The sequence below is a fragment of the Macaca nemestrina genome, chromosome 14, assembly GCF_043159975.1.
Source record: "Macaca nemestrina isolate mMacNem1 chromosome 14, mMacNem.hap1, whole genome shotgun sequence".
NCBI lineage: Eukaryota > Metazoa > Chordata > Mammalia > Primates > Cercopithecidae > Macaca > Macaca nemestrina.
The window spans coordinates 115,419,852-115,434,940 of NC_092138.1; the positions used below are offsets into that span (position 1 = coordinate 115,419,852).

The 15,089-nt window shown below is 61.5% G+C and overlaps 1 protein-coding gene across 1 annotated transcript in view; it reads left to right on the plus strand.

Annotated features, from left to right (window-relative positions):
* The first annotated feature begins 11,556 nt into the window (after positions 1-11,556).
* The window catches only part of LOC105471885 (retinoid X receptor alpha), a 120,754-nt gene continuing 117,221 nt past the window's right edge, over positions 11,557-15,089 (plus strand). Inside the window, exon 1 of the mRNA XM_071078575.1 lies at positions 11,557-11,761. Within this exon, the coding sequence (XP_070934676.1) occupies positions 11,734-11,761 (28 nt within the window). The 5' untranslated portion in view covers positions 11,557-11,733. The remainder of the gene's footprint in view (positions 11,762-15,089) is intronic.

The following is a 15,089-nucleotide window of genomic DNA, read 5'->3' on the forward strand; positions in this document are numbered from 1 at the left end:
CCAGCCAGTCCGCTGTGTTGGAAAGAGACGGACCTGAACAAGAGCCAAGCGGTTTCTGCATCAGCTTTTAAAACCACCAAAATGAGCTCACTTGTCGTGCTGTGGTCCAAATATTTTGGCCATTTAGATGCAACCTTCTGTGCTTCTGAAATGAGGTGTATTATTAATCTCATCCACCCAGTGACAGGGTGGGCAGATCAGACAAGGATCCTTGCAGCAGGATGGGGAAGGGTGAGCATGTTCTTATCGGTGCAAAGCTGACACAGGGTGTTTCCAGAATGACAGTGATGGAGTGCAGCCTGCCTGGAGGAGGGGTGGCTGGGAACCCCCTGTGATGAGGAGGGCATGGGCACGGGGGTTGCTTAGGGAGGAGAAGAGAGGCTTCTAGATACACGGTTACTGGCTTCCAGGATGTCACATGGGGTGACACGGCAGGGGGTTTCTGCAGATGGGCTTCTGAGATAGGGCGATACGGCCAGCTGGGGTTGGCTGCAGGCTCTAGGAGTTAGGTTCCAGATGGATTTCAGACGGGACTTTCTTGCTAACCCTACTTTTTTTCTGATTATAAAAGTAATAAAGACTCCTTGAGAGAAGGAGGCAAAATACAAAGGAGAGTGTGAAGCCCCCATCGCTCCATTAACGTTCACCAGTGGGAGGGCGGGAGGTGTTTTCCTTCCAGATTTTTGTGTATACATTTATAACCGGCATCCTTTTGCGTGCAATGTTAACTGCCTTTTGTTTTCACTAAGCCATGTGTTATTTTGAGCACCCATTTTGGGGGAGTAGACAGCCTGCACCGTGGTCAGCCCGCAGACAGGCTGCACGGATCCAGGCACCTCACAGGCTCCGAAGCCCACGAAGTGACCCCGCCCACGATGTCAGAGGAAGAGCGTGCCTGCTTGGCTAATGTTTCTCGGAACCTGGAGAGCGGAGAGGACCCGTGGCTGGACTGCTGTGTGTCGGGGGCTCTTGAGGCCAGCCTGGTGGCCAGCTCCTTGGCACTGCCAGTTGCAGGGGCTAACCACCTTGTGACGGACAGCCCGCTTCCCCCAGGATCTCTTGGCTCTTCCTCTCTGCTGAGTTGTGACAAGGTGTGGGCTTGGTGAGGCGAGAGCTCTCCTCTCTTCCAGTGTCCATGTGGTCACTCTGACAGCAGGAATCCATACTGCCCTCAGCCAGCTCATAGCAGGAGTCCATACACCCCCCAGCCAGCTCACAGCAGGAATCCATACTGCCCTCAGCCAGCTCACAGCAGGAATCCATACCCCCCCAGCCCCCTCACAGCAGGAATCCATACCCCCCCAGCCCCCTCACAGCAGGAATCCATACCCCCCCAGCCCCCTCACAGCAGGAATCCATACCCCCCCAGCCAGCTCACAGCAGGAATCCATACCCCCCCAGCCCCCTCACAGCAGGAATCCATACCCCCCAGCCCCCTCACAGCAGGAATCCATACCCCCCCAGCCCCCTCACAGCAGGAATCCATACCCCCCCAGCCCCCTCACAGCAGGAATCCATACCCCCCCAGCCCCCTCACAGCAGGAATCCATAGCCCCCCAGCCCGCTCACAGCAGGAATCCATACCCCCCCAGCCCCCTCACAGCAGGAATCCATACCCCCCAGCCCCCTCACAGCAGGAATCCATACCCCCCCAGCCCCCTCACAGCAGGAATCCATACCCCCCAGCCCCCTCACAGCAGGAATCCATACCCCCCCAGCCCGCTCACAGCAGGAATCCATACCCCCCCAGCCCCCTCACAGCAGGAATCCATACCCCCGCTAGCCAGCTCACAGCAGGAATCCATACCCCCCAGCCCCCTCACAGCAGGAATCCATACCCCCCAGCCCCCTCACAGCAGGAATCCATACCCCCCCAGCCAGCTCACAGCAGGAATCCATACCCCCCCAGCCCCCTCACAGCAGGAATCCATACCCCCCAGCCCCCTCACAGCAGGAATCCATACCCCCCAGCCCCCTCACAGCAGGAATCCATACCCCCCAGCCCCCTCACAGCAGGAATCCATACCCCCCCAGCCAGCTCACAGCAGGAATCCATACCCCCCCAGCCCCCTCACAGCAGGAATCCATACCCCCCCAGCCCCCTCACAGCAGGAATCCATACCCCCCCAGCCCGCTCACAGCAGGAATCCATACCCACCCCAGCCCCCTCACAGCAGGAATCCATACCCCCCCAGCCCGCTCACAGCAGGAATCCATACCCCCCCAGCCCCCTCACAGCAGGAATCCATACCCCCCCAGCCCCCTCACAGCAGGAATCCATACCCCCCCAGCCCCCTCACAGCAGGAATCCATACCCCCCCAGCCCCCTCACAGCAGGAATCCATACCCCCCCAGCCCCCTCACAGCAGGAATCCATAGTCCCCCAGCCCCCTCACAGCAGGAATCCATACCCCCCCAGGCCCCTCACAGCAGGAATCCATACCCCCCAGCCCCCTCACAGCAGGAATCCATACCCCCCAGCCCCCTCACAGCAGGAATCCATACCCCCCCAGCCCTCACAGCAGGAATCCATACCCCCCCAGCCCCCTCACAGCAGGAATCCATACCCCCCCAGCCCCCTCACAGCAGGAATCCATACCCCCCAGCCCCCTCACAGCAGGAATCCATACCCCCCCAGCCCCCTCACAGCAGGAATCCATACCCCCCCAGCCCCCTCACAGCAGGAATCCATACCCCCCCAGCCAGCTCACAGCAGGAATCCATAGCCCCCCAGCCCCCTCACAGCAGGAATCCATAGCCCCCCAGCCCGCTCACAGCAGGAATCCATACCCCCCCAGCCCCCTCACAGCAGGAATCCATACCCCCCCAGCCCCCTCACAGCAGGAATCCATACCCCCCCAGCCCCCTCACAGCAGGAATCCATACCCCCCAGCCCCCTCACAGCAGGAATCCATACCCCCCCAGCCCCCTCACAGCAGGAATCCATACCCCCCCAGCCCCCTCACAGCAGGAATCCATACCCCCCCAGCCAGCTCACAGCAGGAATCCATAGCCCCCCAGCCCGCTCACAGCAGGAATCCATACCCCCCAGCCCCCTCACAGCAGGAATCCATACCCCCCAGCCCCCTCACAGCAGGAATCCATACCCCCCCAGCCCCCTCACAGCAGGAATCCATAGCCCCCCAGCCCGCTCACAGCAGGAATCCATACCCCCCCAGCCCCCTCACAGCAGGAATCCATAGCCCCCCAGCCCCCTCACAGCAGGAATCCATACCCCCCCAGCCCCCTCACAGCAGGAATCCATACCCCCCCAGCCCCCTCACAGCAGGAATCCATACCCCCCCAGCCCCCTCACAGCAGGAATCCATACCCACCCCAGCCAGCTCAGAATGGTCCTGGGGCCCTGCTGGGAGGCACTTCTGTTCCCCTCCTGCCTTTCTGAGTGTAGAACTTCTTAAGAGCTGAGATCCAGGGTCCAACCCAGCCAGGTGCAGCTCATGGTGAAGAACCCCTTCAGGCAGCTCCGTGCCCGTGGGCTCCGGGTAGCGACCTGTCATCCCATCCGTGGATGGACTTGGCCAAAACGGCCCTGGACCCACCCAGAAGATCAGGGACAAGTCTATCAATGCCAGGCCAATCTGGAAGTTTTGGGCCATGCTTAAATTAGTTAAGGCTGGGGTCCGGCCACGGGCAAGCTTGCCTTTCGCACAACTGCTGGACTCCCTGCTGAGCATGACCACAGGCCACGGGGCTGAGATGTTCCCTGATGGAATATGCCTTGGAAAGCCTTGCCCTGGCCGGTCTGATGATTCCATTCATTAGGATGTTTATTGAGTGCCCATGCAGGGCTGGCCGGGGCTGGTGACTGTCCAGACATCTCATTCAAGTCACACGAGGGTGCTGCAGGGTCAGTCCTTTCAGAGGGAGAAACTGAGGCCTGGGGTCTCGCCCATTGGCCCACGGGGGGCTCGGGATCAGAGAGCTCCGACCCCTGGGCCCCTCAAAGTCCAAGATGCCCTCTCCCAACACCTAGCAGGGTCTAGCATGGATACACAGGTGCGATTAACCTGGAAAACACCACATTTTTTTTCTCAAACGCTAAATATCCCCAATCACAACAGCAGAACTTCAAATAGCAACCGTGCCACAAAAGCAAAATGAAGTCAGCTGACCCCTGGGGTGCAGAAATCAGACGGAGTCCAGTCCTCCCTTGGCTGCTGGCAGGGCAGGGGGAACCTGGGGGATGCTGGCTTCCTTTCCTGGGCGTGTAGAGCCCTCAGCTGTTCCTATAGCCCTGAGCTTCAGCATTGCAGGCCAGAGACATGGGGCTGGGGCCCTGTGGTTACTTCCAGGGTTGGGTGGTCTGCAACTCTGTGGAATCTAGTGGGTGCCTCAGGGCAGGGGCCTAGTGGGGCAGGCTCTGCGGCCCCCAAGTGGCTTCAAGCAGGGCATGGCACCCCCATCTGACATCCCCTTTCCATGTTCAGGGGATTCTGGGAAAAGGCCTGGTAATTAAACCCTTTTAAAGCCCACTGGCCCTGGGCAGTTGTCCAGGGCATGGGACCCAAGGCCTCCTGGTCCGATCTCCCTTTGCCTTTTCTAGGTCTCTGTCATCCCTGGGCAGGAAGGGACAGTGATGATGGGAAGGAGGTGAGGACAGGGTGACGTCAGCCAGCCCACTCTGAGAGTGCCTGCTGCATGCAGGGGTCCAGCAGGCTCTGCGGGGGGAGCAGGGGAGCCTGAAACCCAGGGATCTTCTGCCCAAGGGAGGCCCCAGCAGGAAGATAGCAAGTCCCTGGAGTCTTGGGTGGAAGGCGGAGGGTCTGGTGAGAGCCCCACACATAGGTGCTCCAGTGGCCAGCCCTGCAAATGAAGCAGGAGGCTGGGAACATGGCGGGCAGGGGCCCAGGAGGATGGGGCCAGGCCTACAGCTTAGAAAGCAGGCACAGATGCTTCTTTTGGCTCCTCAGAGATGCTCCTTCAGTCCAGCCAACGACCTGCCTACGACAGTTGTGCCTCCACCCCGAGGAGTGGCGCTGGGGCCAGGCTGCAGACCCCTGGTGCTGGAGGGCTGCAGGCGGCTGGCCGTACTCCTCCTGGGTGATCTCATTTCCAGGGCAGCCCCTCCCCTCCCTGCATCTCAGCTCAAGCAGCTCCTTCCTTGGGGACCCTCCTTAGTGGGAGAAACAAAGGCCAGTTGTCACCAGGAACTGGCGATTCATCAGCCTCTGGCCTGGACTGCCCCTCAGGGAGTGTGGTGGCTGTCTGCTGGGGGCTCGGAGCTGGGGGCTGGTAGGGCAGGAGCTGGTGGGGCAGTGATATGGGTGGGGTGAAAAGTGTCCCCCCCATTCTAAACTTCGGGGGAAAGAAAAAATATTTTAAAAGTGCTGCCCACCCTCTCCGTCCAGCAGAGATTTTTCTCAGTGTTGTCTTTGGTGCTTCCTACAGCAAAGCTTCCCAGGCTCCCTGGTGGGTAAATGCCCCTAAGCCTTCAAGGGGCCTTCATCCCTGGGGCCGCAGATTCATTTCCTGATAGGTAAACCGAGGCCCTGGTAGGGAAGATCATTTTTTCTAAGTACAGAAGGACTGAGATGTCAACAGGTATCGTGGTGGCCCACTAGGACTTGGAGAGAAGCCACTGACCTGGTGGCCGAGCTGGGCCCCTTGAAAATAGTGTCTGGGAGCATTCTGATCCCACAGCTGTGCCTAGTGGGGAAGGTGGAGACTGGAACTCCCAGTTCCTGCCCTCAGCAAGCTCTGACCCTGGGAAGACACGACCAGCCGAGAGCTAGAGGCACACGCAGGTTGCTGTGGGGTGCAGAGAAGCCAGCCCAGGGAGTGTGTGTGTGTGTGTGTGTGTGTGTGTGTGTTGGGGGCTGGGGGTGGAGATGGGCAAACTGCTGAGGGCCACATTGGAGCTTAGGCAGCAAGGAATGCAGAGTGGCCAGGTGTGGACGGCCTGCAATAGCAGTCTCTCCTGGGCTAGCCTGGGGGGCTCTTGTGGGAAGAGCTCGGTGCGGGCGGGCAGGAGGGAGATGACGAAGGGAAGGGAGGGAGGGAGGGCCTGGTGAGTTTTGCTCAGGAGTTTGGACTTTATCCCAAGGGCAGTGGGCAGCATGAAAGAGTTTTTAAACTGGGAGTGCCAGGGTTGGGGGCAGGGGGTGCCTCCTGCTTAGGCCAGGAGAGGCTGGGAGCAGGCTGATGGAGACGGAGAGGGGGCGGGGACCCAGGCCTTCAGGGACCTAGCCACACGTGGCTGTCCTGAGGCCTCCTCAGGGAGGATGGCAGCCTCATCGGACCCTGAGCTGCAGCCTGGAGCCACACCAGGCCCTCCACGAGCCAATGAGTGGAACAACGTGTGCCGGGCTGCGTCTGCCCCCCCAACTTGCTGGCAGCGTGGGGGCGGAGGGAGCCGCATTTTAAAGTACAGTTTCTTTTGATGCAAGCACCAAGGGGCGTTAGGCAAACTCCTGGGCTCGGTTCCTCATCCTTCAATGCAAAATGACTCTTCTTTACGGTCCCGTCAATAACCGCTGCCATCTCCCCGTCGCCGCAGAGGCCACATAGATCATATTTAAACCACATTGGTGGATGACAGAGACGTACGGATATTTTTAATCCCAACAGACTATTACGGTTCATATCATGTCTGTCAAATAAATATTATGAATCATTTCCCGTTATCTTTATGGGGGCCGCTCGACTACATCAGGGGGACCGGGCTCGGGGCCTTCCCGCACATCCATCCGCCTTGTATGTACACACATGTGCAGGGGGAGATGTATGGAGAAGGTGTCGATAATAAATGCCCCCGATAAAACACATAATCTACTCGCCTGATGGGCGTATGGGGGTGCACGGTGGAGAGGCGTCAGGGAGAGGCGTGCCACCTTCAGAGCCAGGGAGGCTGGGCTTGGCCCCAGGTTGGGAGCATTGGCCTCTGTGTGTCTCCTTAGCTGTTGTGAGACAGGTTGTCATTCTGTTTCCCTGTAGTCATATTCTTATTTCTGTGATTAGCTGGTTCTTTTCTCTATCTTGTAGAAGAAGAGACTGATGTCTTGAGAATGCCCTTGTCCAAGGGCCATGTAAGAGTTGGTGGCAGAGCCAGGCTATGGCCTTCTCCTCCTGGTACCTTCCCCAGCACCCTGTTTTCCAAGTCTGTTACCTGTGTCCCTTCCCCCTGGACTTTGGTCTCACCTGGCACCGGCTGCTCAGGCCAGCCGACCTGCACTGTGAGAAGCGGGGAGGTGGTGCGGCTCATTGGAGGCTGGGGGCGGAGGTCAGCGGTTGTCTGGGGGCTTTCCTGGGGGTTCTGACCACTGACCTCAGCCCCGTGTCTGGTGACTGCAGTGCCAGAGTCACCGCGTGGTCTGGAGTCAGTCACTGCTGCTCTCGGCCTCAGTGTTTCCATCTGGGAAACGGGGAAACTGGAGTCTTGGTCAGCCAGGGTGGGGTTAGAGGGGATGGTGCCTGGCAGTGTGCAGCAGACTGGCACCTCGGAGGCAGCTCGGAAACCTCAGGTTCCTCCTCTGCGGACTCTCAGAACTGCTCCCGCCCTTCTTTGAGCATCTGCGACTCCTCACAGCTGGTGCTGGGATTTGGTGGGGCTCTTTGGTGGCTCCTGGAGGGAACCCACTGTCTCTTGTCTGGAGCTGCCCTGAAATCCTGGTTCTTCTTTACAAACCAGCTCCTGTCCCCTTAAGCCTCACTCACCTGAACTCTCTGGCTCAAGTGCCCATTCAGCTCTCCAGAATTCTGGAAGCAAGACCCCAGCTGATGACGGAGGTGGCAGTTGGCCTTCAGAGGACCTCACCTTTCTCTTCCCCTGTGCTGGTTTGGGTTTGGGGCGTGCAGGGCCAGCCAGCTGACTGCTGCCAAGGCAGATGCTGTCAATGGTGACTGCCCTGCAGGCCTGCAAACATTTTACCAGAGGCCCAGACCCAGGAGCAGAGGCGTCCTCTTCTCTTCCTCTCCCTCCCCTCCTGTCCTCTCCTCTCCCCTCCCTCCTATCCTTTCTCTTTCTCTCCACTCCGCAGAACAGGCTGGAGCCCAGGTGTGGACAAGTGGCTTGTGTGTTTCCCTCTAGACTGATGAAGAGATGAGCTATGACGGAGAAAGGGGGTTGGGGCTGGGACCTCTGGGCCTACTCCCAGTTCCATGTGGCCCTGCCTGGGGCCCCCTGCCTCTCTGAGCTTTCCGCTCTACTTCCCAGCTCGAGTCATCATCAGTCACCAAAGACAAAAGGTGTTGGTCCCCAGAGGAGCCACAGCGGAGGTGAGAGTCCCCGTAGGCCGAGGTGCTTGGGGACAGATCAGGCCACCTTGCCCAGGAGTGCCCAAGCCCTTGGCCTGCCTCGTTGGAGGCCAAGCTCCCCAAACTCCTGTGAGGTCCTGCTAGTGACCAGCTCAGGACCACATACAGCCTCTGGAAGCAGCTTAGCACCCCGTTGGTGTCCTGGGAACTTCTGGGAGCAGTCCACCCAGACGCCAGCTTCCTCAGGCTCAGCCAGCACAGACACCGGCCTTTAAAAATATTATTCAACAAGCAATTCCCGGGACTGTTTACAAGACTGAGCCGAGACAGGCATACGAAATAGGCCAAAGTACCTTAAAAAGCATCCTTCAGGGAAATTAAAAAAAAAACAAAAAAAGACCCAAACAAAAAAACAGAAAACAAAACCTTCTTAGATCACAGGTTGTGAATAAATGGATATTACTATAAAAATAGTTTTGGCTGTAGCAGCACATGGTGGGACGGCTGGGGTGTTTTTTTCCATGGCTGGCTCAGACCTGGCCATTTCATATGGTGCAGCCACTATCCCGGGAGGTTTTGTGTAGAATCATTTGCACCAAAAAGTTCCAAACTGAGGGGGAGGATAAAAAATAGTGGCCGCAGAAATAACAAGCCTCATCGTCATTTTCCATCAAGGACCTGGTGTGTTTTCGGCGGCCGAGCACCCAGGTCCCTCTGCCCCATGGAAGAGAAAGGCAGGGCTGAGAGCCACTCACTGTCTGTGGGCACAGAGGTTGGATGTGAGCCCAGATCTGCAGGACTCCGGACTCCGTGCGCTCTCCACGTGGTCTCTAGAGCAGGGGATAACGCCTTCCGGTGTTCCTTAGGAACAGAGGGCCCTTCTGGAACCTTCAGCCTTCCCAGGAGGAACCCACGTGGAAATCTGTCTGCGTGTGCCTCCCCGACTCCAAGCACCAACAGCTCCTGAGTCTTGAGTTTTCGGGGACAAGGAGTGAGATGGGGGTGGGGTGGGGAGTATAGCGTGCCACGCAGCCCACTGTTGGGAGGTGACCTCAGACACTTCAGCCCAGCCTTCCCACCACTACCTGGCGTGTCTTGACTTGCCAGCTGCGACCTGCTGCTCCTTCCCTCCGCAGGCCGCTGCTCGGCCGGCCCTGCTGCCTGGGCGGCCATTGCCTGACGGAACCTCCCTCCTCCAAAACCTGACTCAAGAACCAGTGATCCCAGAAGGCTGGACAAGGCCTTCCTCTCCCAGCACTGAGCACAGGCCAAGGGCCTGCCTAACTCAGCGTCATTTCACCATCATCATCATCATCACAATAACCGTCACACCGAGCTCCTCCTCCTGAGGGCCGACCCTCCGTATTATCTCATTTAGTCATCTCAGTGAGTCTGAGGAGGGAGTGGTTGTCTCCACTTTACAGATGAGGAAACTGAGATACAAGGAGGGAAGTGACCCAGCCAGGCCACACGGTTGATAGGAAGTGGACCTGCAATCTGGCCCAGGCCTTGTCCATCTGGGACCTCCCCCCTCCACCTGAGTACAGTCAGAACCGGGCCAAAGCAGTGACAGAGACAGGCCTGGAACCGGCCGGGCACATTTGCGCAGTGTATGCTGGTGCTTATGGGGGCTCTTTCTCGGTCCTATCCTATGTTTGTCGCCCCCTCCCCGGCAGGAGAAACTGTTTTAGAAGGGCAGCGGGTTGGGCCGGCATGCCATGTGCAGTGGCAAAGTGGGTTTGTTGTGGCTGTGACCACAGTGGGTGAGGACCAGGTGTCAACCTCATCCCGGAGGGAGGCGGGCAGGCTGTCTGTTGGACAGGGTGTGTAAGGGGGACAGAGTGGCCTTTGGTAGGGGCCCAGGCATCAGTGAAGAGGGGGAGGAGGAGAGGGCTACCTTGGCCTCTGGCTGTGCTGGGGGTGGACTGCCCAACCAGGGCACTCCTGTCCCAAGTGGAACCAAGACCTCCCACCGGGACAGGCCACCGGACCCCTTGTGGAATCCAGCTCCAGGTGGCCCGACTTGAGGGGCACCCAGGCAGCAGGACACCTCTCTGGTCTTGGGCTGTTATCTCTGGGCGGTGTCATGCCTGTCCACACGCGGTCATCACCTCCTCACCTACCTCCCCATTAGCGTCCCCTGACCCTGGCCACCACGTGTAGCCTGCGTGACTGGTCAGCCCCTGTGCCTCGCAGCCCGGGCCCTTAGGTCTAAGCGGGCAGCAAGCTCGCGGTGGGGGCGCGGAGCGTGGGCGCGGCCGGGCGCCTCGGCGCCTGCTCAGGAAGGCTGGGCTTGGCGGCGCGCAGGTACCTCACACCCAAACCCGAATTCCAGCCGCCTGAGACGGCGGGCAGCGCGCGGCGCGGAGGAGGCCCCAGCTGTCCCGGGGCAGGAGTGCTTCCTTTCGTTTTCAAACAAATCTGGAATTTAAAAGTCAGGCAGAGAACTACCCGGGGTATAAAAATAGCCACCGGCCACAAAGTCTATGTCCAACTCCGGGCAGCGCCTGCCCAGCCTGGTGCCTTTGAAGAGGGGTCCAGGAGTGCGGGTTGATGAGGCGGCGAAGCGCGCGCCCCTCCTCGTTCCGGGTGGGCTCATGGGTCTCTCCGTGGGGGCAGGGCGTGAAAGTGGGGGATGGACCGGGGGGAGCGTCCGGAAGACGAAACCTTCCCCGGACGAGGAGCTCGTCCTCTGGCGTTGGGGCTCATCGCCACTCCCGGGCCTCAGTTTCCCCACGTGTCCGCAGCGGCGGGGTGCGAGGTACGGGTGCCGCGGCCGTCCCGCCCCACTCTGCGCCTGCCGGGCCCGGGCCAGGGTCCCCGCGCGGCCACCGCCCGGCCGCTTTGTGTGGCCGCGCAGACAATGGCCCGGCCGCTGGGCTCCCGGCCCGGCTCTCCGCCTCCTCCGGGCCCTGTGCGTGCGAGTGTGTGTGTGCGCGCGAGTGTGTGGCGGGCTCGGGGAGGGAGTTCTGCTCCCGCCCCCGCCCCCGCCCCGCTCCCTCCGCGCCCCGCCCCCTCCCACGCCGCCTCCTCGCGGCTCCCGGGAACCCCTGGCGGAGGCGAACTCGCAAGTTTGCAGGGCGCTCGCAACTCGGCGGCCGGGCGGGCGGCGATCGCGGGGCGGCGGCGGCGGCGGTGGCCGAGGGGGCGCGCTCCGGGCGGGGCCGGGAGGGCGGGGCGCGGGCCGAGCGGTGGCGGCGGCGCTGCGCCGAGTCCGCGCCCGTCGCGGGCCCCCCGCCACCCCCCCGCCGGCGCCGCAGCGCCGCGGTCGGAGCGGGGCGCGGGCGCGCGGCGGCGGGGGCGCGGGCCGGGCGCGCGCGGCGGCGGCGCGCAGACACAAGTAGTTTACATTGTTGGGCGACTTTTGCAACAACTCGCCGCGCCGCGGCCTCCGCGCGCCGCCGCCGCCACCGCCGCCGCCGGCTCCCCGCCGCCCGGGCCCGGGCCGGCCGCGCCGGGGGCCGCCGCGCCCGCCGCCCGCTGCCTGCGCCGCCGGCCGGGCATGAGTTAGTCGCAGACATGGACACCAAACATTTCCTGCCGCTCGGTGAGTGCTCGCCGGGCCGGGCGGGGACGCGGCCAGGGGCCGGCGGGCGGGGGCCGGGGGCGCGTTGGCGGCGCGCGCGGGGGTCGCCGGCCCGGGCCGCGCTTGGACCCCTCGCCAACCTTCGCGAGAGTTCGGGCGCCGGGCCCGGAGGGGGTCGACCCGGGGCAACTTTTCGCGGGGCCCGGGCGGGGCTGGGCAGCGGGCGGGCGGCGGGGCCGAGGGGGCGGGTGGCAGGTTCGCCCGGGACGAGGAGGGGTCTCCCGGCCACGGGCGGCAGCCTGCGCCCTGGCGCCCAGCTGCAGCCGGGCCGCGCAGGAACCCGGCCGGAGCGGGAGGAGCAACTTCTGCGCTCCGCGGCTCCGGCCTCCCTGGCCTGGGGACCGGGACGGCGCGCTGGGCCCCGAGCGGCCTCTGCGCCGCCTGCCCGTCGGGCTGCGGCTTCCAGCAGGCCGCTGGCCCTTGGGTGTGTGTCCGCCCAGGAAACAGACTGGGACCCTGTTATCCCCAAAGCAGCCCACGCCCGGGTGGGCAGGGTCCCCCGGGAGCTGTATGAACAGAACGTCAGACCTAGGAAGACCCCATCCCAGAAATGGGGCCCCTCACTCTGGCAGTCCCGGGTGTTCTCCTCGGTTGGCTCTCCATTTGTGAGCAGGACAGCGCAGAGGGTCAGTTTCCCTCCTCCTCCTGCCATCCCGCCCGGTGGCTTCCTATCCCAGACTGCCCGCCAACTCCAGGCCCAGACCTGCCGAGGAGGAGGAGAGGGCACGACTGGGGCTCCCACCCATTGCCCTCCCAAGGGTTTGGAAGCTAGTGAGAAGGGGGAGACTTTATAAATGAGCTCCGGGAAGGATATTAATTTGGTGGTGGGACGGCAGCCAGGCTGTCAGGCCGGGTGAAGGATTTGTGCTGAATGGAAATTGAAACAGCTGATTATGAATGAAACCCCGCCATTCTTAGCCCCTCCTGCCCACCCTCCCTACAGCCTGGGGTGCAGCTTGGCCACCCCAGGAGGTGCTCAGAGGCCAGTGTAGCTGCAGGGATGTTTAGTGAGATGGGACATCAAGGGGAGCCAGCATGGACCCAGCCCCTCCTGGATATGAAGGTGAGAGTCTGAGTACCCCTACTACTCACAGGCAGGTGTGCTGCTCCGTGACTGGGGCGGGGTGGGGAGTGGGTTCCAGGTTTGTCAGACCTGACACTCCCTGACTCTATCATGATGGAGTGGTGGGCTTGAGACCTTGAATGAGCTCCAGGGCTCAGCCTCCAGGGGTGGGGGCTCATGCCCATTTTGCAGATGAGAAAACTGGCAGGGAGAGGCTGAGCCCCCAGGATACAAAGTGGTGGATTTGGGATTAGCACCCGCAGCTGGTGGTACTGCTGAGTGTGAGGCAGGAGGGAACGCTGCGCTGTCTGTGACTGAGTGCACTGTGGGGCAGGGGGGGCTGCCTTTCCCCGTTAAAGCTTTGCACTCACACATCTGCACACACACATCCACACGTACAGAGCTACGCTCTCCCAGACGATTCCTCTGGAACAAGAATGCTCATCTTAGTGTCTGGCCCCCGGACGTGGCAGGGGCCTGGCTGGTTGCACTTCAGCTGAGTACTGAGAACCGAACAGGTCCCTGTTTTTAATGCCCTGGGTGGGACAGGGATAGTCCACGGAGTTGGTGTATGTAGGGTGAGGGAGCAAGGGTGCCCAGTCCCCATGGTGGCTTGCTGGAGTCCCTGTGAAGAGGAGAGGTCGTGCCTCTGAGCCACTGCCCCAGGGATCTCCCTGGGCACTCCCCTGCCACAAGGAAGCTGGGAGTCTTCTGTTCTCCAGCTCTCCCGACCAGCCCATGGCCTCCCAGGCAGCCCACGCCCCAGGGCTGAGCAGAGAGTCCTGGGCTCTGATTACATTTTATTTTTTTTCTAAGCTTGTGACCAGCTCTGAAGTCCAGAGCAGTCGAAGGTCCATTTAAGCGGTTACTTGTCTAAGCCCTTTTGTCAACACAGCCTAATCCCTCCTGGGGGTGAGTGGCGGGCGGAGGGCCTGGCTTGTCTTGGCCCGGCTGGCCGACCAGTCAGACCTGGAGCTGCCGGGGGAGACTCGGCCACCCCTTGCAGCTGCCCGGCCACTTTTGGGGTCTGGAGTAGAGAGGGCTTCTTCCTCCCCGCATTCACTGCTGCTGGGCTTGGTGGGCCGGGGGAGGATCCCGGTCAGTGCCCACCGAGCCACTCAGTGAGGGCAGGGATGAGTCCAGCATCCAGATCTGGAAGGAAAGCAAGGCCGAGGGACTCGCCAGAGGCAGCCCCAGCTTCCTGGCCCTGCTGCCCAGGGCTGGCCATGCTCCTACGCCTGCCGGGGAGAAGGCCCTGGCTGGCCTTATCCTGAATGGTGGGACTCAGGCGGAGTCCACGGAGTCCAAAGGTCTCAGACCGCACCAGACCCCATGTGCCTGTGGAGAGACCCGCCGGCAAAGCTGTAGGCCCACTGACCACTCTTGGAGTCAGGGCACTCAGGGACCTGGGTGAGCTTGCAGCCTGGGTGAGGGCTTCTGGTAACATCAGAGCCCTTGGGACCCAAAATAGAGCACATTCCGGGGCCTCCCGAAATAACAGGGTCATGTGACTCTCAGGAGGCTGGACTTGGGAGTCCCGCTCCGGCCTGACGAGGGCGTCTTTTAGCGTGGGCACTGCCCGATGGCGGGGTGTTTGTCTTGGTAAACTCTGGAGGGGCCCTGTTTGTTGACTGGGGTGGTGTCAGGGTGAGAAAAATGGCCCAGTCCGATGGTGGCCCTGGCCTTGCTAGCCTCCATCTTTGCCTGGGGCTCACTGCTGGGCCTGGACCGGAGCAATAAGCTGTGACCCTCTGCCCAGATGTGGGTGGGATGAGCTGGGCCCCTAGGAAGGGCTGGTGGGGGGGCGGGTGCTCTGAGTCCCTTGGGGTGTGGAGTGCAGGTTGAGCCGGCAGCCCTGGTCACACGGGCAGCTGCTGTGACTGGCTCCCGGCTCTGCCAGCACCTGGTGGTTCTTCCAGCTGTGCCTGTCCTTCAGGGCCTGTGGGGGGCTCGCCTCCACCAGGAGGCCCCTCTGACTGCCCTCTCTTGACCCCTGCCCCATCTTCCCCGTGGCTGTGCGGGAAGTCTCTGTCCGTGGGCTTTGTTTCCTCCCCTGGGAAAGGGTGCCTGGAGGATTTGCTGTGGAATTACTGTGGGAACAGGGGGTACTCAGGGGTGTGCCCCTCTGCCCCTGGGGGCTGGTCGTGCATGTGGGGAGGCTCTGGCATCAGGAGAGGGTGGGACAGACCTCAGCTGCATGGAAGATGGTGTGGGAGTGGGGTGAAA